At 34.5% G+C, this 26,655-nt stretch overlaps 6 protein-coding genes, 1 long non-coding RNA gene and 1 pseudogene across 10 annotated transcripts; 1 reads left to right on the top strand and 7 right to left on the bottom strand.

The window, feature by feature from the left end:
• Nucleotides 1–800: 800 nt before the first annotated feature.
• LOC149519938 (uncharacterized) lies at nt 801–2,875 on the bottom strand. Its single transcript, XM_089748092.1, has one exon. The coding sequence runs from the start codon at nt 2,503–2,505 to the stop codon at nt 1,072–1,074; it is 1,434 nt and encodes a 477-aa protein (XP_089604218.1). The 5' UTR covers nt 2,506–2,875; the 3' UTR covers nt 801–1,071.
• A 1,518-nt stretch (nt 2,876–4,393) lies between these two features.
• LOC149519937 (uncharacterized) lies at nt 4,394–5,432 on the bottom strand (annotated as a pseudogene).
• A 1,358-nt stretch (nt 5,433–6,790) lies between these two features.
• LOC111308068 (uncharacterized) lies at nt 6,791–7,613 on the bottom strand. The gene has a single exon (XM_022906414.2). The coding sequence runs from the start codon at nt 7,547–7,549 to the stop codon at nt 7,172–7,174; it is 378 nt and encodes a 125-aa protein (XP_022762149.2). The 5' UTR covers nt 7,550–7,613; the 3' UTR covers nt 6,791–7,171.
• A 1,383-nt stretch (nt 7,614–8,996) lies between these two features.
• On the bottom strand, nt 8,997–9,747 carry LOC111308067 (uncharacterized). Its single transcript, XM_022906413.2, has one exon. It carries the CDS (start codon nt 9,668–9,670, stop codon nt 9,272–9,274), a length of 399 nt encoding a protein of 132 aa, XP_022762148.2. The 5' UTR covers nt 9,671–9,747; the 3' UTR covers nt 8,997–9,271.
• A 1,000-nt stretch (nt 9,748–10,747) lies between these two features.
• LOC111309079 (uncharacterized) lies at nt 10,748–12,371 on the bottom strand. The gene is made up of 2 exons (XR_002692343.2): nt 12,143–12,371; nt 10,748–11,052 (listed from the first exon to the last, which is right to left on the bottom strand). It is a non-coding gene; the product is annotated as an uncharacterized LOC111309079 (long non-coding RNA).
• Nucleotides 12,372–12,597: 226 nt separating this feature from the next.
• LOC111309078 (phytolongin Phyl1.1-like) lies at nt 12,598–14,727 on the top strand. 3 transcript variants are annotated; one of them, XM_022907923.2, is made up of 3 exons: nt 12,605–12,706; nt 13,208–13,249; nt 13,378–14,727. In XM_022907923.2, the coding sequence occupies exon 3, from the start codon at nt 13,502–13,504 to the stop codon at nt 14,345–14,347; it is 846 nt and encodes a 281-aa protein (XP_022763658.1). In that variant the 5' UTR covers nt 12,605–12,706; nt 13,208–13,249; nt 13,378–13,501; the 3' UTR covers nt 14,348–14,727. The 3 variants fall into 3 exon arrangements, with proteins under 3 accessions (XP_022763660.1, XP_022763658.1, XP_089604203.1); XM_022907925.2 differs by lacking the exon at nt 13,208–13,249 and having other exon boundaries at nt 12,598–12,706; XM_089748077.1 differs by lacking the exon at nt 12,605–12,706 and having other exon boundaries at nt 12,838–13,314; nt 13,517–14,727.
• A 311-nt stretch (nt 14,728–15,038) lies between these two features.
• Nucleotides 15,039–18,176, bottom strand: LOC111308343 (beta carbonic anhydrase 5, chloroplastic-like). 2 transcript variants are annotated; one of them, XM_022906666.2, is made up of 10 exons: nt 17,974–18,043; nt 17,807–17,874; nt 17,201–17,260; nt 16,927–17,113; nt 16,795–16,843; nt 16,245–16,358; nt 16,087–16,140; nt 15,904–15,986; nt 15,699–15,801; nt 15,039–15,504 (listed from the first exon to the last, which is right to left on the bottom strand). In XM_022906666.2, exons 3-10 carry the CDS (start codon nt 17,226–17,228, stop codon nt 15,304–15,306), a joined length of 819 nt encoding a protein of 272 aa, XP_022762401.2. In that variant the 5' UTR covers nt 17,229–17,260; nt 17,807–17,874; nt 17,974–18,043; the 3' UTR covers nt 15,039–15,303. The 2 variants fall into 2 exon arrangements, with proteins under 2 accessions (XP_022762401.2, XP_022762400.2); XM_022906665.2 differs by lacking the exon at nt 17,201–17,260 and having other exon boundaries at nt 16,927–17,088; nt 17,974–18,176.
• A 5,589-nt stretch (nt 18,177–23,765) lies between these two features.
• LOC111309077 (uncharacterized) lies at nt 23,766–26,281 on the bottom strand. Its single transcript, XM_089748067.1, has 2 exons — nt 24,149–26,281; nt 23,766–23,933 (listed from the first exon to the last, which is right to left on the bottom strand). Exon 1 carries the CDS (start codon nt 26,007–26,009, stop codon nt 24,153–24,155), a length of 1,857 nt encoding a protein of 618 aa, XP_089604193.1. The 5' UTR covers nt 26,010–26,281; the 3' UTR covers nt 23,766–23,933; nt 24,149–24,152.
• Nucleotides 26,282–26,655: the final 374 nt, after the last annotated feature.

Here is a 26,655-nt window from a genome sequence, read left to right as displayed (position 1 = left end):
TATATATTTTGGAAGTTAGTAAATAAAAAAAAAATTGTCCAATCAAGTTAAATTGAATATGTGCATCTATTAATTTTGGATATAAGATCCCATAACTATTTTCAAATCTAAACGTAAATTTCTTTTTTATTTTTGTTTCAAATTGATTTTTTAATGATTTTATTATTATTTATAGGCATTAACTATCTATAAAATCATACAAAAATACAAAATTTTAATTTAATAACTACAACATGATACATCCTATACGGTACGTGTATGTTTTGTTAAAACAAAATGTATGATTGTATCTATTTTTGCATAAATTAATTATATTATACTATTTGATATAATTAAATTTTAATCATTTGTTCATTGTAAATCAATTATAATTTTTTTTTTCATTTAGTTTTATTTTATAATAATTATTCAAAAAATAAATAATAAATAATAAATACACCAATAAAAGGGAAAACTTAAGTGACCAGGATTTTAAAAAAATAAATAAAAACAATGCGCATTTACCTGTTGGCCAATTTGCAAATTGAGGTCTCTAAATTGAGACCAAGGAATGGTGGGGAAGCTCCATTATAAACAACCATAAAACATTATAAAAAAAAAGAAAAAGAAAAAGAAAAAAAACAGCTGGCATCTTTGGAATTCCTCAAGATTCTTTTTACATGGGGTATATAGATACTCCTACGGTATAGTGAAAAAGACCAGCGATTGGAAAAAGGAAAAGATAAAGACGAGGGAAGACATGTGATAAATATACCAAATGATACTTTAAATCTCATAAAGAAATAATAATAGATGAATACTTAAATCTTAAAACGCTGCATCTTTATTCTCATTAAAAAAAAAAAAAAAAAAAACTTTGACAATGAAACATCAATGTCAGGATAAGATATGATAACACCAAAGCCATCAGCATCAAAGCAGACTACCACTAAGCCATAAAATGCTTTTATTTGCAGAAATCACATGTCGACTCCCCCAGATGGACTCTAAACATTAAAAGCACAGACACATTAATAGGACACACAACAACGGAACTGATGTAGATTGTATAGCATGTGTATGCCTTAATTCTCATTCCCACCATTGATGTACTGCAACTCCCTCATCCCTCAGCCTTCCATACAAAGATAAGCATTCCCAATAAGCCCTCTTGCTCTTGCTCTTCTTCTTTTTCTTTTTCTTCTTCGCTCCATCTTGCCATTGGTTGTTGCACACCAAAAACAGTTCATCAACCAAGCCGATTGCCCTCCTTTCTATCATCTCTTCCACCAGTTCTGCTTCTGCCTTCATCACAACATACTCTTCTTCTCTTGCATTTTTCATCAGCCAATCCGAAACATCAATCCGAGGAGTCACTCTTCTTGCCTTCCCTCCAGACAATCCGCTTTCCAAACTGTAAACCTCAAATTCTTGATTCCTCTTTGGATAGTTTTTGTTAAACCATTTCATTACAACATTCTTATCCTCAGCAGACCCCACATCAATGAAAACTCTACGGGGGTAGTGCTCAAGAGAATCCCCTAAAAGATCAGGAAGAAAATTGATTTTCTTCAAGTACGCGTGTGACTTAGCCAAGGCTCTTCTTGGTGGCTCAAACAAAACATCTTCTAAACCTCTCAATGCCGCTTTCTTAGCCTCCAATGTCAGCTGACAAAGCCTTCGCTTTGCTGACGAATCCAACAAATGGTTGTCTGAACCAAGTTTCTTCATTGCCACAATGGTTGAACTATATTTCTTAAGAAACACAATTCTGTAATCTGACTGCCTTTGATAACCGCTTGAGATGTCATCACCCAATTGCATAGCTATAACACCGCCAATCTTCACAACACGATCAACAAACTTGGAATCAATAAAGCCAGACACGAAGACAAAATCAAACCCCTCATCTAGTAAAGAACTTTGTCGTTCCAAATCAGGTTCCACCACCACATCAATGTCATAATCATTCACGAACATGGAACCTCCATCAGCCACGCTATCGATGGCAACGTTCAAAACAAGAGCCTTATGGCCTTTTTTTATAAGCCCCTCATTAGCAAAATCTTGCCAAAGCAAATTCCAATACTCCAAACTGATAGAACCAGAATTTTGATGAAAATCAACAGCATGAAAAACCAAACATGAAGGTCCTTTTAAAACGGACATCATGCAAGGCAAAGTGATAATCACCGTTGCTAAAAACAGGGAACGAGACAAAACAAGTAAGAACCTTGGATCCGGAAGCTTAATAACGAAAAGGGTATCAGGATTTAATGAAATCATTGGACTTTGCAAATGATTGTTCTGATTGTTGTTGTGGTTATTGGGTCGATACCCACCACCCATCTCCATGTCAAATGACCGGATCTGTATCTGAAGCGAGACACAAGAGCTCAATTTCGCTAAATTTCGCCAAATTTGGCTAAAGACACCTTTGATGGCAAAGGTTGCTGGAAAAACCAAAGAGATTGGGGAAACAGAAACACAGAGACAAAACCAAAACAGCGGAGAAAGTGCGTTCATCTAGCGAGTGCAAAACCTAGCAGCGGTGTGGTTTCCACCCACAAGAGCAACACGTGTGGTTTGGATTCTGCACCAGAGGATAAACAATGACCTAAACCTCTCTATCTCCATGGTTATTCTACTTCTGAAACCCCCTCTTCTTTCCCTCCCTTTTATGCTTTCTTCTCTCTTTACAAATATCAGATCAGACCAATGCAGGTCCAGAATAACCCAGATTTACGTTCTCTTACCATGGATCATCTGAAACCTAACCAACCTGAACCAAAATTGAGAGAAGAAGTCACTACAGGAGGTAGAGTGAGAGAGAGTGACTTCTTTTTGGGTTTGTGTGAGGGGGAGGAAAGAAAGAGCCGCTTATATAGACAGGGAAATTTCAACTGCAAGTAAGAATATAGATATTAAATATGGGTTTGATGAGTTGTGAGTTTTGAGTGATCCTCCTTAATTTGGCCTAACTGTAGAGGTTATTTTTCAATTTTCATGCCGTGTGGGAGCAGTGTTCATAACGGTAATTTCCAAAGACCTTATTGGTAAAAACAGATTTGGCCATTCGGGCTCTATCCACCTTGTTTGATTCAATGAGTAATAATGCATTATTAATTGATTTTTTTAATCTTTAATTTAATCTTAATCCTTACCATTAAGAGAATATTATATACATAAATTCATTCCAATTCTTATTTTTCAAGCATTAATTTTATTATTATATTAATTAATTCAAAAGTTAATTCACTCCCTTTTTTTAATTTTTAACATGAAAAAAATTTATTCTTTACAAAGTACTTATTTCTAGGCCCAGCTTTGGCTATAATCAATTCAATATTTCACCTAATGGTCCAATTAATTTTTATTTATATTTTCAAATGCTTGGAAAATGGAGTTTTGGATAATGATACATAAACATAATAATACACAAGCTTTAGTCTCATTGCTCAAGTGATGATTTATTTATTTTTGAATAAATTAAAGGACGAAAAAAAAAAATTTGAACGTGTACAAAAAAATTTAAATTTTAAAATAATAATATTTTTTATTGATTCAATTTTTCATGGGAAAAGAATAAAGAAAAACAACTTTATAAGAATTGTTAGAGTAACAATTTATTATACTTATTGTGAACAAGTAAAACTTTTCAAGCGAGAAATGCAACTTTTACAATCATTTAAAAAAGGAAGAGAAAAAAATTAAGCACTAAAGTAGTGTTTGGTATAATTTTTAAAATCATCATGGTGATTTAATTATTATGATAATAAGATTATTAAAATGATTCAATCATAATGATTTTAAATTATCATATTTGATATAATATTATAAATTATTAGTACTTTTAAATCATTGTATTTGATATTCTATGAAAAAATAAATCAAATAATAAAAAATATCTAAAATAACCTTAAAAAATATTTAATACTTATTGAATCGACAATTTATAAAATAGTTATACATCATTTTATAAAAAAATTATAAAGTATAAATCAATTTTGATAAAAATAATTTTTTTCAAAAATATTAAATAAATTTATTATCTTTGTTTAGTCAATATAAATTTATAATATAAAACTTTTTTTAAAAATAAATTATTAAAAATTGATATTTTTTAAATTTTTAGTGGTCAATTTCTTGAGATCACGTTAACTATATTTTTCATTAAACTAAATTAATAAAAAAATTATATTGAAAATTACTTTGTTATGATGACAAAACTTTTTCATTTTTTAAATTAAAAATCAGATTACTCTCCAAAATCGTGATCTTATTTTTTTAGTAATTTGAAATTACCACAATATAAAATTTTTAAATTACTATCAAATAAAGTAATGCAATTACTGAATACAAATTATCGTAACTTTTAAATGAATCATCTCATATCAAACACTATCTAAAAAGCATTTACAAGAAAGAGAATTATATCATGTTGGGAGTATAGAAAAAAATCTTCACACTGTATTATTATGTAAAATGTAATAGAAAATACATCAAATAATAATAAAATAAATCTTTCACTTTTTTACTTTTCTTTCCTTTACTATTTTCTATCAACGCTATAACATAGTTTATATGAAACAAAGTATAAAAGAAGAAACTCTGCAAACAGAAATTGTCTTTTTTGTTTCTTTAGTCAAGTAACTTAAATTCTAAGCAAACTCTACAAACAAGAAAGACTAAAGTAGAAAACGTAAGCGAAGTCTGTTCTTGGTAACACATGAACTGTAATATATATATTAATAGTTAGGAGCCAAAGCAGCGCCCATGGTAGCACAAACTTCTTCAGAAACATGAAATATATATGGAGGAACTCAAGGGCTAGAGGGAGTGAGAGGTGGAGACAAGAAAGGAATAGAGGGAATTGTAGTTGAAATTGTAGGGATCGATGGCATGCTTGGCAATGGAGGCAGAGAGAGCCTTGGGGAAGTAGGCAAGTTGGGCAAGCTGGGAAGTGGAGGAAGAGGAAGTGTACTGCCAGGATTCGACTAAGATGGTTGAGTAGTTGGCAAGGTTGGAAGTGTGGGCTGTGGAAGATTCGGGATAGAAGCCAATGGTGGCAGTGTTGGCAAACTTGGGATTGGAGGCATGGGTGGCAATTGCTGAAGACGCCGAGCGGCTAGGCTAACCTCGATGCTTGAAAATGACACTGCAATGAAGAAGGCTAAAATGAAAAAGTTGGAAGAGGCCATTTTGCAGTAAGCTAAAGTTGAGGAACAAGTGGGAGAGATGATGTAAGATTAATGGAGTAAACAGAATGAGGAATTCAGTTCAGGTTTGCATGGGGAAAATCATGGCTAGTGTTGGGTATTTATAGCCAGAGAAATGTGTTCAGTTCAATTGACAAAATCGTGAGGGACATTTTTTTTCTGTTCTCATAGTTAGCTGACCTTTTGGCCTTCTCATCCATCTTTCATTGACAAAAAACTACATTTGTTGGTTGATTACTTGTGGTTTGGGCTAAATGAGTTTAATTAATACATATATTTCTAATAGTAATTCAATCGAATTAGGATACCAAACTCCTAGCTGATAGTTGATTTAATTGGTCGGTTGTCTAATCTTACTCTAACTAAGCCACCTAGAAGCTATGAGATCACAAGGTTTCTTACCCAATTTTTCCGATGATCTTGCAGTATAACAAATTGCATGTTGCTTACTTGCTTTTCATATCCTCAGTGCGGTGGTGAACAAAAAAAAAAATGCATGGCAATTAAATAAGGCTCTGTTTCTAGCAAATCCCACCTACAATTTAACCATTCATGCATATTTAAAAAAAAAAAAAAAGCCTGTACGTATGTTTGAATTAGGACTAAAAAGAAACTAAAGTGAAAGAAAAATGATGAAAGAAAATTTATTAATACTGAGAATCGAATTTTAACTTTATAAGAATCATCTTTTAATGAAATAAATGAATTATTTAATTTAAATCCCAAAATTATGAATTATCGATTACTAAAAATAAGAATAAAAGAATCTGTTGTGAAAGAATTACTGTTAAAAACTTGTCTAGAATTCAACAAAATTTTTGCACGTATCTTCTCGGATTAATTTATGTAAAATTGTTAATGTACCTTTGAAGGTGCATTTTTGGTAGACGCCATTGGATATGCATATCCATTTTATTACGTTGAATATGGTATCAAAACTTGCTCCTAAAATGTCCAAAAAAGGAGTTATCAGAATTTTATCTTTTCATCGTGGGTATCTAAGTTTATTCATTGCCTTACATTGAAACAAAGTTTGATATTGAAAGAAAAATAAAATCTCAAAATTAGATTGAAATTTTTTAATATTTTTTCTTTTTGGGTACATAAAATTTTGAAGTCTGCTAGCTTAAATTGGTGCAAATTCTTTTTAGCTTCCTAAGGATTTTGTGGTCCGAGGAGCCCAACTTTAACTTTTTCTTTTCCAAGCCATATGCCCACTAACTTGTTTAGGACTTAAGAGATTTGAGAATTATAGCCCAATAAGAAAGGGGAATTTTACAGGTATTCTACCTTATTATGATAAATGGGCTTTTTATATGATCAAAGCATTAATTGTCCCCAACAATGAGGGAATTAGTTGTAGAAATTTTTTATGGGCTGGTAGTAGAAGATTTTGTAGTCAAACTCCTCAACCTTTAGTAGCAAAAAGTTTGGGCTTCGGGTTATCCTGGAAGTGGTCGTAAATTTGTGATGCAATCTCTTGCCTTGTATGCTCTCCAATTACATTTCGTGGCATGCAATGGTGCACATTCTAGCAGCTGCAACCCAAGTCTTTGGTCATAGTTTGAAGCATTGCAAGGGCCAATGAGAAAACAATAAAAGAAGTAGATGGTAAAGATCAATAAACTTTTACAATATGGATATATAATCATAAACTGATTTCTGATCATACAATACACCCAATGATACAGCAAACTTCTAATATTTGCGAAGACAAGTATGGTGGAAAAAGCAAAACAGCAAAACAGCAAAAAGGGAAAAAGAAAAGAGTAAAGGAAGGGAAAAAATAGAAGAACAAAAAAAGCACTGACATTGTGAAATAAACGAACGGCTAAAGCCTAAAAGCCTCTATGTTTCCCTGGTAATACAAGCTTGAAGTGCAAAAAGGCCTTAGACAGATAGACCACACCAGAGCAAACGCGCATAGTCCAAACTCTTTGTATCAGGGTTCTGGGAGCACGAACTGGATAATTTCAGGGGCTAGTTTTTGCAGGTGGTGGGGAGAAGAATGGGATGGATGGAATGGTAGTTGGCATTGTGGGGATGGAGGGCAAGCTAGGCAGAGGTGGCAGGGTGACTTTCGGGGCAGTGGGAATGGTAGGCAGTGTAGGCAGGCTAGGAAGTGGAGGTAGAGTGCTGGGCTTGGGAAGTGATGGTTGCGGCAATGTTGGGATTGTTGGCTGTGGGAGATTTGGAATAGATGGCAACGGTGGCAACGTTGCTCCAGGCAAAGTCGGCATTGGTGGCAAAGGTGGCAGCTGGAGAAGATGACGAGCAGCTAGGCCAGCGTTGATGCTTGAAAATGACAAAGCCATGAAGAATGCTAAAATAAAGCAATTGAAAGAGGCCATTTCGAGTGATTTGAAACTAAGCAGAGTGTTATTTTGAAAGGAGGAAAAAAGTTTTCTCTTAATAGTTAAGAGACTTTTGAGTGAGGAAGACAAGGCCTGGTGTTGGGTTTATATAGCCTTGGAGCAGAGGGCATTGGGCACTCAGGTTGGTGATATTTGATCATATATGGTTGGAAAAGAGAAAGCGTAGTCATTTTAAATGTTTTGTTAGCTCATCTTCTCATCAACATTGGATTTAAAAATTGGTCAACTGCAGTTGTGGTTGGCGCAGAAGCTACATTAAGTACTGAAGTGAGCCACTTAGATCAATATGTCAAATAGTATAATTGACCAAACCATCCAGGTTACCAAAGTTTCCGCTAATTGGCAGGTTATCTAACAGGAGCATAATGCTCATCGGTTTTTGGGCCTTAATGTACACTTTCCAGTAGAATGTGCTATAGGCATTGGGCTGCCAGCAATCAAGAAGAAGTTGGAGCTTCTCATTTTTCTTTTCTTTCCTTGGGATGGGACTTTACTGGAGAACGCAAGTCATTAACCACGGAACTCCCATCTTCATTTCTCCAGTGGCAAAAGAGTGTTACTCTCTGGATTCAAATCCGTGAAGAGATAGACAATTTTTCATAAACTCGCTAAGTTCAAAAAAAAAAAAAAAATTGCTTAGATCAGATCCGAAAAAAGATATATTGAGCAAAATCTAAAAATTTTTTATCCCTTTAACAAAATAAAATAAAATAAAAATGTCTATTGTTCTCTGCAATAATTTTAGAAATACTCGACATCATCCGTAGAGCAGGACCTTTTATTCGCTTTAGCAAGGAAAAGAATCGAATTAAATTTTACAGAAAGGCAAGAGAAATTAATCTTGTTGAGGTCAAGAACTAATCAGGCAGCATTTATTAATATCAGCAGTGGTTTCTTCCGATTTATTTTCTATAAAGTATTGGCCAGATCAATTCAAGACCTGCTGACAGTAATGTGCGAAAGTATCATACAACTCAGCAATGTCTAATTCTCTATCTTGTAATAATCAATGATAATGGATTTTTCAATCTGTGGAAGTACTTTTTCCGAGTAGTTAAACGTTGTATCATCACTAATTGTTATTTTTATCGTTGGCCTCCCAAATTCCCTCCGTTTTTTGTTCAAATAATTGAATCCTGTTTTGAGCTCATGTTAAGCTCTAGATATAGCCACTCATTTCTCTCCATTGTCTTGTCTATATTTTGATTCTTTTCTCTGCTAAACTTGTCTATCACGGCTGTTAATAATGGTTATATCATATTCCAAACTCCGCAATCTCTTCTTCTATCTCCTATCACGGCTTCCTTGTAAAAAAATGATTAGATTAATTAATTAGTTTCATGGTCTTCTCTTTAGTAGAAAAGGTAATGGGAATATCAAAAGGGAGAAACAAAAAAGAGTGCAAGAGAAAAGGAGAAAAATGGAATAGAACATAAATAAATAATCCCATAACAACCATTAACGTATCAAAGTACAGCAAATAATGTGAAACTCCCATTTGTACAAACAAATATATGTGGTGAAAAAAGACAATACTGATAAAAATCATCAGACACAAAACGGCTGAAAGCCTCTAATATCTCCATAGAGAGAGTACACATATATTAATAACTAGTCATATGCTATACGACCATAACATGCTAAATTAAATCCACTCCATAGTATCACCTTTTCTATCAAGAGACAGAAAAAGAATTTTCATGGACTAGGAGCAGGTGGTGGGGAGAGGAATGGGATAGAAGGAATTGCAGTTGGGATTGTGGGGATTGAGGGCATGCTTGGTAGCGGGGGCAGAGTGGTCCTTGGTGCAGTCGGCAAAGTGGGCAAAGCAGGCAAGGTAGGCAAAGTAGGCATGCTAGGAAGTGGAGGTAGCGCGCCAGGCCTTGGCAAAGATGGTTGAGTAGTTGGCAATGTTGGTATTGTTGGCTGTGGCAGATTTGGAATTGATGGCAACGGTGACAGTGGAATAAAAGGTAAAGTTGGTAATGGAGGCAATTGAGGCAATTGCAGGAGATGACGGGCTGCCAGGCCAACATCAATGCTTGCAAATGACAAAGCCAGGAACAAGGTCAAGAAGAAGTAATTGAAAGAAGCCATTTCTTCTGATGATTGTCTTAAGAATTGAAACAAGAAGAGAAAATTCTTTTGGTTCGAGTGAGGAAAACAAGGGCTGGTGGAGGGCTTATATAACTTTAATGCATATGGCTTGGCCTGTCAGGTTTGGTAAGTTTGGGTTCAGGTTGTCATGTATGGTTGGGAAAAAGTGGAAACTTATTTTCCATATCTCGTTAGCTTAACTCCTAACCCATCTTCTTCCGAGAATTGTCAAATGTAGTTGGTATATGCAGATGCTGCAGTCACCAAAGTGATCACACAAATATATCAATATGGACCGAGTCAAATGGTACTTGAGTTACATTTTACTTCTTGATTGGTTGGTTGGTTATCTAATAGAGTTCTTCTGGAAGCCATTAAAGTTATATCACAACAGCAATGCAGATCAATGGAACTGCATTCAAATGCATCTTCGGTTGTTAAGATGAACTAGTACTTTTTGGAATTTGGATTCCTCTTTGCTTAAGAAGAAACTGATTCTAGGATCTTTTGGTTGATTGAAGTTTTGGAGAACCTATAGTTAATTTCGTAGTTGACAAATTGGAATCCTTTTCTTTGCAAGGATAACAGGATTTTTTTGAACAGGTTAATTTCAGTTGAATTTCTTCACATAACGTACACAATAAACTACTAAGCAGTCCTTTAGAATAGTTACTCGAAATATTATATGATAATATAATTGAAAAGAAGAATACACATCCTCGAAGTAATTTTTTCTTTCTTTTGTCGAGTTCATGAAATTATTTTCTTCTTTTCATTTAAAGATTGATGCTAAACTGTCATTAATTAGTAGATCAGTTACTAATAACTTTCTATTCTAGGTAGAAACAATTGCATTACACCAAATTTGGTCCAAATTCTCATGGATGGACATATGAACAAGCCGGTATCTTGAATCCTAAAGAGAAAATTATCCTCTCTGGGGAGCATTGTATCAGATATTCTCATTTCTTACAAACCATAGAAAACTTACTGCTTTAGGGGAGTCCATTTTATCTGATGCTACAATTAACCAAAAACTACCCAAAGGAAGGTCAGTTTTGGAGGGGTTTCTAGGGATGGAATGGAACATAACAAGTGATCCTGTATTCCTCGCATCCATCAATCAAAAAAATTGTAGATTATACATCATGATATTGCTAGGATGACTCATTTAAGACTGATCTAATTGTCAAGTACATATTTGATTCAAGACCAAAGCCTGTCTTCCACATCTCTTGAATTCCCAAACTTCACTTCAAAACCACTGCCGCCTTCCTCAATGCTAAGTACCTTTGCACGTACTCTTTGGGAAGAGATCTCAAAAGCTTGAAAACATCAGCATTTGCTTAGCAAAGATTGGTCCTTGGATCACAGAAAGGTGCCTGCAAAGCAATCATGAGGATATTGTTCTTTATTGTATTCCAGAAATTGTAATGATCTGTTTGAGTTACAAATAGCTAGAGTTTGACTCAGCAAGACAGTGAACTTCAGGTTTATGTTACAAGTTATATGTAAACAATTCAAACATGGTTCAATGGACTCCAAAACAGTATACCTGAGTCATAGTTAATTTTGGGTTGCAGGAGGAGTTTCACACAACATTTCAAAATCAAGTTTGCTAAACCATTCAGGAACTCTATCCATAGCACCAGTATCGACCACAAACAAAGTAGCTAATATATTTCACCTTCTTTTAAATCGAGGAGTTTGCCAACCAATATTTATTTATTTAACTAACAAAATGAGAATCAATAACGGCGTAGTTGAGTTTAGCCAAGTATACTTGCACTACTCACAGTGTATCCATCTAAACATGCTAAAACAATAACAACCAACACCCTCGACCAACATACTCGAGCATCTTTTTCTTTTTTTGCTTGAGAAAGAGAGTGGACACATGTGAACAGTTGGAAGCTTAAAGCAGAATAGCGATAAACCAAACTGCAGTATTATTTCCCTTTCGAGAAAAGGAATCAGGCCGTCTAGGGTACCAACTGAACAAAGAGGAAGTTTAAGTTAAGCAGAAAGGAGCATCATATGTTTTGAAAAATAATCTAGAATCCTCAGAATTTCAAGTGATTAACAGAACCACATACTTCAAATCCTGTTATACCAAAAATTCTTTTGCACGGATGTATTGTAGGGGGTGACTCAATATTAACATATGCAAAACCAAATTAAGCAAATGGAATTGCTTCATCAGGTTGTTCTTGAAACTGATTTCTTTGCAAGAAAATCATTTAACAACAAAAGCTTCTAACAATAGAATTCCTCTTTAAATGCCAAACTCTAAGCCTAAGTAGATAAATATAACAATATAAAAAGATATTATACAAGCTTTTAATTATGGAGTTCTAAAAGATTTTCATTGAAACTCATGAAAAAACTCAGCTTTATCCAATTTTGAACTCTTCAAAATACTTATGAACACAAATTGAAAAAGTCCTTCGAAAAAGAACAAAAGAAACTTACAATTGGGCTATTTCCACCTGACTTTCGATTGGCCTTTTGGCTACTTCTCAGAAACTCATATGCGTCGGCAATACCAACTCTGCTTTTATCACCTCTGCCTCCATTACCTTCCCAATAATCTCCAACCCCTAAAAGAATCAAAGCTGCCCAAGAAAAATAAATAAAACATTGGCTAAAAAAAGAGGGATCTTTGATTCTCGGAGTCTAAAATTAGAATCCTAGAAAGTAAAAATAATATTTTGAGGGAGAAGATGAAATGCGACGTCGCGATTACAAAAGTCTTCGCCGGGGTTATAATACGTGGGGCCCATATGAACTGATATGTAACGTGCCCATTATCCTATAGCACATGGGGCCCGCTTATCTTTTCTTATCAATGTTAAAACGACGCTCCTTCTAAAAAGGTCAACAGCAACAAAAGCAGTAAGGCAGTCGGTTTCATTTTTACCTTCTTTTTTCTTTCGAGTTCCAACTTACAAGGCCTTTGATAGTTTTTCAGTTTTTTGTTTCTTTAATCTCCATGGTTTTTTCTTTGAAGATCATTGTTGGAGACTTTGTTCACAGGTAATGATTAATGATTGTAATTTCAATAATAAGAAAAACTTTTTTCTTGATCCTGATCGGTTGCTGCTGAGAAAAAACATTTGACTCAAAAAGGTCAAACATTTTCTTTCCTTGATCTTTTCTTCTATTTAGCTTGATTGTTATGTTATGTTTGAAGTTAAGGTTTGTTCTTTTTGTTTCTTTGTTTGTTTAAGTGGATCTTTTGATTGCGGTTGAGAATTATTACTGGGTTTTCCTTGAATATTCATGGTTTTTGCTGTATGATATTGATTCATTATATTTTGTTTACATAATTGGATTTTCAACCACCATGGAGTTTGGGGGTGCTGGCGTATTGCCCAAATCTAGTATTTTGACTTTGATTTATCTGGCAGTCCATGAATTCTATTGAGTTTCGATTGCATACTGTGATATTATGATTGATTGTTTTTATTGTATTTAGGAACAGATTTTTCATGTGGGCTCATTCGGTTTTTGTTCATGTGGAACCTTTTGTTACAGGCATGAGGGACTTCATAATTGACTTTGAGTACCTAGTAGAAGGTCTGTGTTGGTATTTTTTCGAGGCTTCGGATATTGTTGCTGAGGAATTAATGGCATTCTTGTCTGTGTTGTTGTCCTTCCTTGAGGAGTTTGTTCATTTCTTTTTTTGTCTGATCTTGATTGCTTAGATTCTTGACAACTTTGGATTTGACATTGGAAGCTTATTCCGATTGGGAGTTGAGGATTTGAGTTTTTTAGATCGTTTGAAGGCTTGCTGTTTAGTTGATTAATTGCATACTGAGACTAGCTCCAATGGGATCGATTCAGAATACTGTTCATTATTGTTGTGTTTCAAAGGGTAACAGGACTCTGTATGAATATGGTGGGGGAGATCATGAGATAGAAAATTTGGCTGCCTTGTGCTTGGAAAGGACTCCCCCATTCCACAAGTGGTATTTTGAAACAATAAGTCAAAAGACTTTTGGGTTTTTGATAGAAGATGGGTATGTTTACTTCATAATTGTTGATAAGGGTCTTGAAAACCTTGGTGTGCTTAAGTTTCTAGAGCACATAAGAGATGAATTTAAAAATTTTGCTAGGAAGGGTTCAAAAGGTAGCTTTTCAGGTATGAGTTCAATTGGCGTCCAAGAGCAACTAGTGCCTGTTATCCAGCGCTTGGTAACTTCATTAGAACATGTTTCGTATGGTGGCAATGATTGGAAGGATGAAACTCCCTCATCAGATCATGAAGGTCTCTCCCCATCTCCAAATAACGCCAATGTGCAACTTGAAGCTGCTAGTTCTACTAAAGCCCCTTTGTTGGGCAAATCTAAATCTAGCAAGCAAGAGAAGAAGAAGTTGAAGGATCACGTGATTGCAGTGAGAGATATTGAGTTGGAGGAGCATCGGAAATCTACAGATAGAGGAGTGAAGCTTGATTCAACAGCATTGGATTCTAATAACCAAAATGGAGCAAGTTCTTCAATCTCATTGCAGAAGGACTTTGGTTCAATGAGGATCAGATCTGGCTCTCAGAGCATTCGAAAAAAGTGGTGGCGCCACGTCCGGATTGTTCTTGCTATTGATGCAGCTGTTTGTTTGCTATTGCTTGTGATTTGGTTGTCAATCTGTAAGGGCATTGAGTGTACCCATTCATGATTCCAAATCAATGCCACAATTGAAGTTTCATCTTCAGGACCAGGTATAAAAAATCCTGTAAGAATAGGTTTAAGCAGAGAGGGAATGGTTGAAAGCAATATATCAATCTTGTTAGTGGGTTTAAATATCTCATCAAGGTATGTGTTTCAAATTACACAGGCAGTGGCATTAGGTGTACAGAGTCCTCTGTATAGATTCATAGTTTTATGCATTTGTACATCAAAATCATATTGTTATCTGAGTGTTTTTTACACCATATTCTGCATCAATTATAATGTTTGTAGTTGGGGACGCAAATGAGATTTTCTCTCCACAACTTATTCTTTTCTGAATTTCATGTTTCAAAATATATGCAAAGGTTTATGTTGATACTTGATTAATCTGCTGAAAGTAGGAATTTTTGTTCTCAGTTCCCACTGAATAAATCTAACAGTTTTATGTTAGTACTTGATTTTAAGGATTGGATTTTGAAACTCAAGTCATGAGCTTGGAGTGAGACTGAAACCTATAGTCGAAAGTGTGCTCTTTGTGGAGGACACTAAGATCGTAGGAATCCCATTAAAGTATTGTAACACAATGGAAGCATAGAGAGAGAGAGAGAGAGAGAGAGAGAGAGAGAGAGAGAGAGAGAGAGAGAGAGAGAGAGATATACTGATCTGAAAAGGATTATCAATAAAAAAGAAGCTGAAAATGATCACCAAAAGGTTTTAAATTAAAAAATTACAAAATACAAAATGTTATCTCCCAACCCCAGCCCATACATCCTTTGCAAGATCCCCTATTAAACACAGATACAGAAGCAACATATTATTACAACACGAACAAAGTAGTTATTTCTTGAAATTACAAGGAACAAGCATTATTTTTTTAATCGTATTGTCATTTATAAATCAAGCACATTCTTTAGAACAAGGAGAATGCAAAAGCAAATGATAAAAAGAGATGAAATTAGAAAGTTAGCACCAAAATGATCGGTTCTTCACTACAACTCTGTTTTTTCCGTTCATAATGCTTTCCTTGTAATCCAATGTCCATTTCTCAAAAGTACAGTCAACAAAGTCATAGTAGCCACCATGCAGAGAAAGCACCCCTTTCTTCACCTTTTCTTCTATCCATGGATAAGTAAGCAGGTTTAACAGTGAACAGTTGATAGATTCCTGAAAAGAAGAATATCATTAAATTCATCATTTGATTTTACACGTCAAGCCACTTCTACTGAGTTTTTACTTTCTCTAGCCAAAATTTTACCCATTCCAGCAAAAATGAAACATTTACAACAGGCATGAATGAAAACCCAAGGCAGAATATTTGTGTTGGACCAAACAGTCAAACTCCTAGAGAGTAAGAGTACCTTCTCACAATGCGTGCACTGCTGGTCAAAACTGAAGTTGGAAGCAGCAGCCTTTGTACTTAGCTTGGCATTCTTTCCAACAATAACCCAGCTTCGGATAAAGCTAATGAAACAAGAGAGTTTATCTAAGTAAGCGAAAATGCATACACGATTACTCGTAATGATAGATTAAAATGCTAAAAAAAAGCTGTTGTTCTAACTAAACCTTGAATCTACTTCATCTTGCATATTCATGAGGGCACGAATGCCACCGCAGCAGCTATGGCCAATGATTAAAATGTTTTCAACCTGCAAAAGGAATTGCGCTAATAGTTATACGTACATTCAGAGGGCAATAAAAGATTATAGAACCTTGAAAAAAGGGAAATAGATAGATATAGTGACTTACTCCAAGGGAATTTACAGCAAATTCCAATGCCGCATTTGTTTCTGATGGCCCACTCTGCGCAAACAGAAAAGAATTTACAATATCATTTCTTGAGCGCAGACTCTGTAGCATTGAAAATCAAGCATAACTTAAGTTAAATAAAAGCACAGATTATATACCTCGTATGTGGGCACCAAATTTGCGACATTGCGAACCATGAAGGCTTCTCCTGGTTGAAATCCCAAGATGTTTGAGGGGCATACCCTAGAGTCTGCACAAGCAATCACCATAAACTGTTCTCGAAATGGTCAGTACAGAAAACACTCTACCCTACATTTGAAGAACTAAATTGGCAAAACGGTAATAAAAGCCCCTGAACTAAAATTCAATAATTATCCAAATCTCTATATTTTTTTTCAATCAATTAAACCCTCAAACATCTATTTTCACCAATTTAGCTCTTGTTAGAGGAAAAATGATTAATTGTTTCTGTCCAATTAGGGGCTTAATTGGGTGGAATTAGATGTTCAAGGGTTCAATAGATTCAAAATAAATGATTCAAGACTTGATTGCAACAAAACATCAAGATCTTAAATGATTACTGCATTTTTGTTTGAAGACTTTTTTTACCCTTTTGCCAACTAAATTTAAACAAAAATACAAAAGACTACAAGAAAATATGGGTCATAGAAAAAAACTATAATGAATCACTGGAAGAAATATCATTACTTTAGGAGCTTGACCCTTGGAAAGTGCTTGAAAGTGTTCCGAGTTTTCCCTGCTCAAACAAGAATATTGGATCAAAGGACAGACCACTTCTAATTCAAACTAAAACACCTTGGCCAAGAATTCGCAGCTTACATGTATTTATGCTTTTTGAAACTCAGGAATCTATTTTTCATTTCATCAAACAAATCACATCCGCTTCCCATGTCCACTAGGCTCTCTTGTTTGTCACCTTTAAGCTCCCGTGTTAGAGCTGAAGGCTCTGCCGAAGCCTTCAATTTCACACCTGTGTTGCTCCTACAAATGTCAGATAAAGACATTTGTGGAAGCATAAAATAGATTTATCAGTCAAACTGAATGCAAGAAACTATATTGCAGGTGAGTTAAACTAAATTGGAAATAAGCTTATCTCTTAGGGTCAACCCAGAAACTTGCATTGTAGTCGTAATCTTAAATTGTATAACTTCTCCTATAACAAATCATCAAACAAGATGAATCAGAGCTTGAACCAATTTGCAAAAGATCTTACAAATCCCCATGATTCTAATTCCCTTATATGAAGAACATCAAATGGTTGTAGCTAAAGGGACAAAATTTTATCAACACCAGCTCAATTCAATAGATCCCACAACCTTAATTCTCATTTTCTAAATCAGTTCAAGCCTTATTAATGGCATAGAGCAACAGTTAAATTGCAAAAGGTTTCTGCAGTAACAGATTAAGTCGCTGAAAGTACTACCAGATTCTTTTTACAGAAAAGAAAAAGAATAATAATTTTTACTTTTAATCCAAAAGGAGTTAATAAACTTCTTTAGTTTCTTTCTTCTTATTCCATTTTTGCCAAATTTAGTTAACGCAATACCAATACCTTACCTGCAACAGCATAAAGGTATGAACATAAAAAAAGATTAAACATTTGGAGCTATAGCTCTCCAATGAAACACCTAAATAAGAGGTAACAGAAACAAATCTGAGATTTTTAACAGAGGGAAAACTGATTAAAACAGTCCCTAACCTGAAAGAAGTCCAAAGCCTCAACTGGGTCTGCTGAATTTCCCCACTTTTGACCCTGTAACCAAAGATCTGCTAACAAACCAGTAAACCCACATTAAAAAAAATGCATAAAAACATGTACATGAAGTATTAAATGATAAAGAGAGAAAGAGAGAGGTTACGGTTTACCGTTAATGTTCCATTTGGTAAAGGTTCTTTTGAAAGAGAGGTAGGTGCAAGAGCTGCCATTGGAATTGGATGGATCTAAAAATAATAGGTGAGGGAGTCTCGGGTGAGGAGTAAAGGAGCAGAGCGTTCTTTGGGTGATGAAAGAAATGCAGGAACTAGGTAAAGGAGTGGTGAAGATATTTATGAGAGTCATTCAAAGCATTAAAACCAGGGAAAGGGAGAGTTTTTAAAAGGTGGTTGTGTGTTGGTTGGATCAAAACTACACTTGTTTAGTTGTTTTGTGCTCCGATAAAGACGGAGAAAACAATGTCAAATTTGCAAATCCACCGTCTACATCTACCGTAAAATGAAAAAAAGTTCTCTACACAAGAAGATGCTGACAACACATGCCCAAAACCGTTTTGGACATGCATGAAATTCATGCAAATTTTCAAAGCATGGTTGACATTTCAATGAAGAAATTAGGGTTTGAATATATGACAAAATTATTTATATTTAACATCTGTTTACAGAGATTCAATTTTTAATTTTAATAATTTAAGATTTAATCTTTGATAATTTGGTGTAACAAAAATAATTATTTACATGTACATAAATAAATCAAGAATTAAATATCTTTAAAGTGTAATTTTCGTTAATTTATTGATTTCATCTCAACCCAAATTCCAAACCGGATTTATGAAGTGGAGAGCACCAAATTCATTACTTTTATCCTGTGAATTACTGTTCAAGATAATCTTATATGATAAGCGCAGAATTTGAAGAATATGAAGTTAAAATACATAGACTAATACTATAACTCTCACGCCTAATCCACAAGAGTCACAATCTTTTCATGCTCAAACCATATTGATCTTTGCTCAAAAAATAAATTAACATTACACCTTGTTGGTGTGATCATTCAAAAAGAATTTAAATATTAATAAAAAAAAAAAACCTCTTTAAAAGTATACTTGATCACGGATGAAATCCTTTCTTGCAAAGGAGACACACCATATTGACATTGCAAAAACTTAATTGATTATTATATTACAATTAATTAATTATAAATTGTGTAAAATTTAATATAGAACGCACATTTATAAATAATGATTCTCGTATAATTTTTTTGTTGTGATTACCCAAATGTAAAATTATAGATGAAATGCTCAGCTATATACCTATCAGAAAAGAGGATTAAAACAGGAAAGTCTATAGCATATGTAATGTGATTGGACGACACGTAATACTCTATTGAAAAAATTCCTAGAAATGAGAGGGAGGAAGCACGATGAATAAGAAAAGTATTGGAAAAGAGAATAAAGGAGCTCAACAAAGAAGAAAAAAGATCAACACGACACATCCTTTTCGATCCAGCCGGAATGCAGATTGCAGAGCTGATCACTAATTGCTGAGCGGTCCATCGACGTTAAGGCAAAGTAGTAGCATCATCTTGAAGTTCTTAAACCATGTGTCGAGGGATTTCAAGCGCAAAAGTCGTCGTACCATGCATATTTTTTTCAAGCTTCCACCCAAATGTCACTGGCCCTTGGATTTCCTAGCTCATTTTTCATTCACGGTAATTGCAGCAAGAAAATGTTGATACAAACAAGAGAGCTCTGCTTGAAAATGAGTCATCCATAGCCTCCAAATGGATCATGCCGCTGTGAGATTCATAGTAATAACTTGTTTCACAGATTCCAGAACTTAATTTCTAGACATGAAATAGGGCCTGCCAACAGTAAAAATTCTCCCCAGAGGAAACAAACTACAAAACATTTCAAACCCATAGAACTCCACCGAGGTGCAAAGCTAAAGAAGCCATCTGGACTAATTGCATCATAAACAACAAATGCTTTGGGCAATGCTAGCATTCTTGTCCAGCAGCAAGTTCACAATTACCAGCTCAACTCTGTGGCTCATTGCCACATTCATACAAAAGATTCTCATTACCCATGATTCCATGTCTATGACTAACCAAATATTCATGATACACTTCTAAATGGATAGGAGATACTATATCACATTCATGGATAGCGTACCTTTGCTGCTGCAAAAGAGAAAGTTATCAATTACTCCACTCTGCAATTGCTATGGTACACAGATATGAAAGCTGTTAGCTTCGTTCCCAAGTGATCTGTTCTTCCACGGCCTGCTTTTGGACATCTCCTCAGCATCTAAATCTGTGAGCAATTTCACCACTAGGAAGAAGAATTGGAAGCAACCTCCAATTTTTGACAGGAAATAAGACAACATGCTACATGTCTTCGCAGGCCAATACCTTACAATGCGCTTAAGGGCACATTTGGTTCGTGAAATTTTGAATTCCAGAAAAAAGTGTGGTTTCTAAAAATTTATGATACTCAGTATTTATTTTTATTTTCAGGATATCTCGTACTCATATTTATTCATTTGGTTTAGGAGAATTTATATTTATTAATTTTTGAATAATTACCATAATCTCTTTAACATATATGATAGCTCCTGACATGTATGATGATAATTTTTTATTAGTTTTTATTAATAATAAATACTCAACAGACAAATAATGTTACCAAATCACAACTACTATAATTTATAGCTATATGCTCTACAAGAAAATTATAAGATAGTTTTTATTATAATTATGATGAAAAGAAAATTAATGTTACCACATCACAACTACAATAATTTTCTTTTCATCATAATTATAATAATTTTTATTACTATTTTCAATCTTATTACCCATCCAAATGAAACTTTAGTCGTCTCTCTTTTATGATATGATTTCTTGTAAGATTATAGTTCAATTTTCAATATATATACATTTTTTATTTTTAATTTTCCTCAAACATTATCTTATTTTTTGAAAAAATTTAGGCTTAAATTCAAATAGTTAAAGCTGTATAAATAATTATCTATTTTAATCATTATGACTTTTTCTTTTGCTGTAAAACAAATGTTTTTATTCATATAAGTTTGTTTAAAATAAAATAATATTAATTTATTAATATTTTAAAAATTAATAAAAAATTTAAAAAATAATTTTATTTACCAAACCAATTCAATTATTTAAACATGTTCAAAATATATATTTATTTTTAAAATTTTTTTATTCATTTTTGAAATATTAATAAATTTATATTATTTTATTTGAAATAAAGTTACATGAACAGAATCAATTGTTTTATGACAAAACAAAAATGTTATAACAATTTCAAAGAAATAATTATTCAAAAAATCAAAATTATTTAAATTGCTAATGCTTTTGAAATGTATTATTTAAAGCGATTTTGATTAAAAACACATTAAATAATCATTTTTAGTACTTATAAAATTTAAAAGATAAAATATAAAAAAATTATATTAGCTTCATTGGTTAAAACATATGACTATTAACCATAAAATTGAAAGTTTGACCCATTCTTCTAGTGTTTATTTTTAAAATTTTTTTTTTATTATATAAGACATATTTTTTATTAAAAAACAACTTAAATAATGTTGATCAATTTTTTTAAAAGATCATTTAAGATACTTTTTGTTAAAAAACATTTTAAATAATCTCATTCAAGTTTTTATAAATGATTATTTAAAACATTTTTAATCAAATAATCTCAAAAAAAATTAAACAATATTATTTAAAGTATTTTTGACTAAAAAACGTCTTAAATAATCTCATTTTATTTTTTATAGATATTATTTATGATATTTTTGGCCAATTAATCCCTAAAAAAAAAAATTAAAAAGAATTATTTAAAACATTTTCGATTAAAAAATATCTTAAATAATCTAAAAAAAATTGAACATGATTATTTAAGATATTTTTCATACCAAACACCATTAATTGCAATATAAAAAAAAAAAATTTAGCAGTAAAAATCTACAACTGATTTACAATCACTTTCAGACATATTTTTTAAAATGATAACGACTATTTTATAATTTTTTATTCACGTCAAAATTAAAAATAATGTAACTTTTCCTCTCGAAATCCTAGAATATTACAGGAAAAGATGGGTTTCTGATTCCAAGACTTTGAGTACTATTAAAAATCTGTCACTTTTCCTCGAAATCGAATTACCTTGAACCAAATATTGAAATCAAATAACCAACAATAAGGTTCCGGAAGAAAATACATAGATTCTCCCGAACCAAACGCCTCCTAAGAGTCAATTAAAACAACACCAGAACCCTATAAGAAGTACAAACACAGATTAAAAGCAACGACATCCAACCAGTCAAGCACTTCGTATTCCAACATTTCTTTCCTTTACTAAGAGATTCATTATATGAAGAGAACTCTGTTTAAGCATTATCAAATACCAACCATAAAGGAAAGAAAGCGAAATTCACATCACATAGAATGGAAACACTTAAAATGTGCAGCCATCCATATCGCAACTAACTAGAATGAATGATTAGAATAATTTGTGGGCTCTTCAACATCTAATAAAAAAATCATCTATCTCCGTGAATGTTGCAATAAAAAGATGATGCCTGTAACAAGACAAGGAAATTAAACACAGAGCACAGCAACTCAATTACCAAAAAGCTGCACTTGAGTGGGTAGGGGAATGTCGATATTAAACTAAAATATCATACCATACTAGTTAACAGCTATTAAGATATAATAAGAAAGGAAACGGAATATTCAGATTTCAAGTCTCTACATAAGGGTAAGGAGTTTATCAAGCTGAGCATAAAGGATCTTGGGAAAATAGACTTTTGGAAATGTAGCACAATGTTGATACAGAAGATTTCTGCGAATTAGGAGGAATATCTCTCACAATTGGCATAGGATGCCGTTGCTAGAGGATTAACATACAAGCAAGTTAGCAATACTCTGCAACTAGAAGATGAAGTTGCATACTTTAAACCAGAATCTGACAATTTCAATTGCAATTCATCTTTCAAGTTAAAGGGGGACGTATGTTAAGGTGAGCCAATAAATCATGTGTTTACGTCTTATCCCTGGAGCAAGTATATAAAGAAGTGTAGTAAGAATATAACTATTTCAGACTGAAATCTCTAAACTCCTAGGCCATAAGGACTGGACGCCACATATTACCATAAGGTCTGGAGCTTCAGTTCTTAAAGTACAAAAACAGGCTGAAAGAACTGAAGGAAAATTCATTCTTAAAGTGACAGTCGGTTTTTTTTTTTTTTGGGGGGGGGTGGGGGGGGGGGGGGACAAGAAGAAAGCATAAGCGGTTGCTGCCAGTATTACAGCTTCAGAACTTATACTTGGCAATTCATATTACCAAGTATCCAGTCAAGGTAATAACTAATAGTCAGTTTAACGAGAGAGTGCTTTCAAGCTGCTGAGCAAGACTAATAAAGTAACAATTACTGTGGATAAATAATTCTAGTTAAAACTTTCATGATAGAGAAAGATGCATGAATTACAAGCATGCACAAAGTAAAAGCAAGGATACAATAAACAAAAAATACATTAAAACCAATATTTTGCACCTTTCTAGAAAGGAAGATTAAATAGAGTGAAAACAACCTCTGGGAAGTCATGCTTAGAACAAAGGAAGCAGATTTGCGAACACAAAAGCATTGGTAACTAATCAATAGAGGATCCGTAACAATTGAAACTTCTTCTGCTATTAATCCCCTGTCCATTGAAGTCTTCTCAAAAGCAAGAGTAACAAACCTAAATAACTGAATTCAACTTTTTCCAAGCATTCTTCCACTTTCCGCATATCTCAGCATCAGACCTTTTCTCTTTTCAATTTTATAAGAGGGAAAAGAGCAGGGGGAGAAAAAACTCTAAGTAGGAAAAAGAAAATATTAAAGCAGCAATAAGGAGGGAGAAAGAGAAGAGGGGGTGGAGGTGAGGCAATACCTTACTATTATAGTTGATGATTCTTTCTACTCAGAAAAGAGAACCAGTCAGCAAACTAACCACCTATTCCTTTGACATCAAGTATCATGGTGGACAGAATATTCAATCTTCAACCCAAAATCTCTCATGGTTATGTACCAAACCTTCTAACCTATCCTCCCAAACAGGAAAATTCACTCAGAATAAACAGCCAGCCGAAAACAATAAAAATAATGACAAAACATGATGCTACAAAATATACAGTCGAATTCAAACTCTGAAAGAACTATGAAAGGAGATCCCAAGTACCTCCACATAACTAATTACTACAAGCATACAAGTACAACAACTACAACTGCTGCAAAAAACAAAAAACAAGGATCTTACTTCACTAAGTAGCCTTAACCTTGTCATCCCCAACAACTGAGAGTATAGGCAAGCTACTCAAAAACTCATCAAGACCCTCAAAAAACCCATTCCCTTCAATGTTATCCTCCTCCCCATATCCAGCATGATTCCCCTCACTCCTCCTTGGCACCGTCTCTTCCACTTCATTACTAAACTCCACATTCAAATCCAACTTCCCCAAATTCTTTGCTCCTCTTCCCATCTGCTTCCTCCCACTATTCGCCACCCCCCTTCTGCTCGACTCAGCAGTCAGCACACCCTCCTGCACCACGGACACACCACTCACATTCCCACCGGCATTCGCTTGCTCATTACTCCCCTTATTCACTCTCTCACTCTGTGGTTTCTTAGCATTTCTCCCCACAGATCCTTTCCCTTTGGCATTCTTCGCCTTCTTCTTCCTCATCTCATTCTGCCATTCATCATCATCATCATCATCCTCAGAAGTCCCACTTGAATCAGAAATCTCTACATATACATCATGTTCATCATAAAACACTCTTGGTGCAGACTTTTTGGCAATCTTCTCTTTTCCAGTATTCTTGTTATTAGGGCAAGCAAACATGGTCGAAATAGGTGACCAACTGGGAAAATTACCCCCCATATTCTTACCATTCCCCGAAAATCCTAAAGGGTAAAACCCCCAGCAGCAGAAATACGTGTCATTTCCGTTCACCGGCGGCGACGGTATCACAACTGCATGAAAAGCTCTCCTGCAGTTCTTAGTCTGACATCTCAGGGTACAATCCTCGTACACCTTCGGATACTCATAGAGAACGTAACAGTACGGACAAGCCGTCCAGAAAGTCGGTACCTCTGACACGGTAGCTTCACTAGGCCGAGTTGAATCGCTCTTCTGAGTCATACCAGTTGTCTCAGTCTGACTATGCTCCGTAGGAGTAGGAGGAGGAGGAGTTGTCGTCTGATTAATTTGACCCGTCCGAGTCGGATCAGTCCGATTAAACTGACTCGAGCTAGCGCTTCCTGTCTGATTAACCTGGCTCGTCCGAATGGGCTCGGGCCTATTAACGTGGTTCATCCGTGTAGGCTCGGGACGATTAACCTGGCTCGTCCGTTTAGGATCGGGCCGACTAATCTGGCTCGAACCAACTGATCCTATCTGATTAATCCGACTCGGTCCAGCTAAACCTATCTGATTAATCTGCTTCGTCCAAGTTGGCTCCGGCGGATTATTATTTAAACCCAACTGCCTTCCTCCTTCTAATGCGGCATTTCCATCTCTATTATCACTTCTAGGGCTTCTTCTCACAAATAGTCGTTGCGTGACTTGCGTTTGCGTTTCTTTCTGCGGCGTTTGCATAAACAGCGTTTGCGTTTCTTTCGGCGGCGGAGGTGGTGCTGGTTGCATGAACAGCGTCTGCGTTTGCGGTTGCTGAAGTTGTGGTTGTTGATGATGATGTTGTTGACTGAGTTGACTCGCCTGAGCAAACTGAAGGAACCTCAACTCGTTATCATAAATGGCCTTCTTAGAAGTATTCGACAACACATTCCAAGCTTCAGAAACGAATCGAAACGCCTGATCTGCGAAAGAGAGCCTGTTCTTCACAGGATTCAGAAGAAGGGCGAGTTTCCTGTACTGACTCGCCACGACTTCCATGGACTGAGTTAACGGTACGAGTTGGAGGATCCCGTACCAGTCTTGAGGATTGGATTGGGCGGTTAAGAGAGTGTCCGTGACGGCCAGGATTTGGTCGGCGAGGATTGGGGCCGATTCTCGAGCTCGGATGGCGAAGGTTCTGGTCCCGTGCAAGTCACGTGAGGCCAGGAGCTTCTCCGCTATGGTCAGCCAACGCTCCGCTTCGGTAGTGTTAGCGTCCATTTCTCTCTCTAAGATTTTTGTTTCTCTCTCCTGCTTTTTTGTTGTTGTTTGGCGATGGAAGGAGCAGACAAAAGTGCCACTCGTGTCTCATTCTATGAGTGGACGAAGGAGAACAGTTGTTTTAATGAAATGACAATGGTGTTCCGGTTGGCTTGGATGGGATAAGAATGACTTTGTATGGGTATTATTGTCATTTGAGGTTCAGTGCTGAGATGAAAAAAATGGAGTGGGGCAAAAAACAGAAACAGAATGGCAAGCTTTGCGGGAAAAGGATGTTTTGGTCTATACCGAAAATTTATGAATCGTTGTACATGAGCCTTTAATAAGGTTGGCAACGGGAAATAACGAGTTTTTGTTTGTTTTGAATTTGATTTAATTTTATATTTATTAAATTTAAATTTAATTTGATTTAAAATTTTTTTTAATTTTTTATATTTGATTTTGATTTAATTTAATATTGTATAAATTGTATCAAATTTAATTCAATTTAAAATTAATAAATATTATTTTTTAAAATATAAAATATTATTTTTAAATATAAATATTTAAATATATAATTATATAAATAAAAAATTTAAATAATTAATTTTTATATAAATATTTGGTCAGGTCGAATTTATCTAAAACTCAAATTCGATCTGACCTC

The sequence above is a fragment of the Durio zibethinus genome, chromosome 2 (genome assembly GCF_047325235.1).
Source record: "Durio zibethinus cultivar Kanyao isolate XHJ-2024 chromosome 2, ASM4732523v1, whole genome shotgun sequence".
Lineage (NCBI taxonomy): Eukaryota > Viridiplantae > Streptophyta > Magnoliopsida > Malvales > Malvaceae > Durio > Durio zibethinus.
The sequence above is the reverse complement of the archived record's forward strand: the minus strand, read 5'-3'. Positions and strand labels throughout refer to the sequence as shown.

Coding starts and splice junctions, on each gene's coding strand:
- LOC149519938 (XM_089748092.1), bottom strand. CDS start 2,505: ATGAACGCACTTTCTCCGCTGTTTTGGTTTTGTCTCTGTGTTTCTGTT.
- LOC111309077 (XM_089748067.1), bottom strand. CDS start 26,009: ATGGACGCTAACACTACCGAAGCGGAGCGTTGGCTGACCATAGCGGAG.
- LOC111308343 (XM_022906665.2), bottom strand. CDS start 18,033: ATGGCAGCTCTTGCACCTACCTCTCTTTCAAAAGAACCTTTACCAAAT. Junction 17,089..17,806: donor AGGCTTTGGACTTCTTTCAG/GTTAGGGACTGT, acceptor TGACATTTGTAG/GAGCAACACAGGTGTGAAAT. Junction 16,141..16,244: donor ATTTGGTGCCCACATACGAG/GTATATAATCTG, acceptor CTGTTTGCGCAG/AGTGGGCCATCAGAAACAAA.
- LOC111308067 (XM_022906413.2), bottom strand. CDS start 9,670: ATGGCTTCTTTCAATTACTTCTTCTTGACCTTGTTCCTGGCTTTGTCA.
- LOC111309078 (XM_089748077.1), top strand. CDS start 13,162: ATGTGGGCTCATTCGGTTTTTGTTCATGTGGAACCTTTTGTTACAGGC. Junction 13,315..13,516: donor AATTAATGGCATTCTTGTCT/GTGTTGTTGTCC, acceptor GGATCGATTCAG/AATACTGTTCATTATTGTTG.
- LOC111308068 (XM_022906414.2), bottom strand. CDS start 7,549: ATGGCCTCTTTCAATTGCTTTATTTTAGCATTCTTCATGGCTTTGTCA.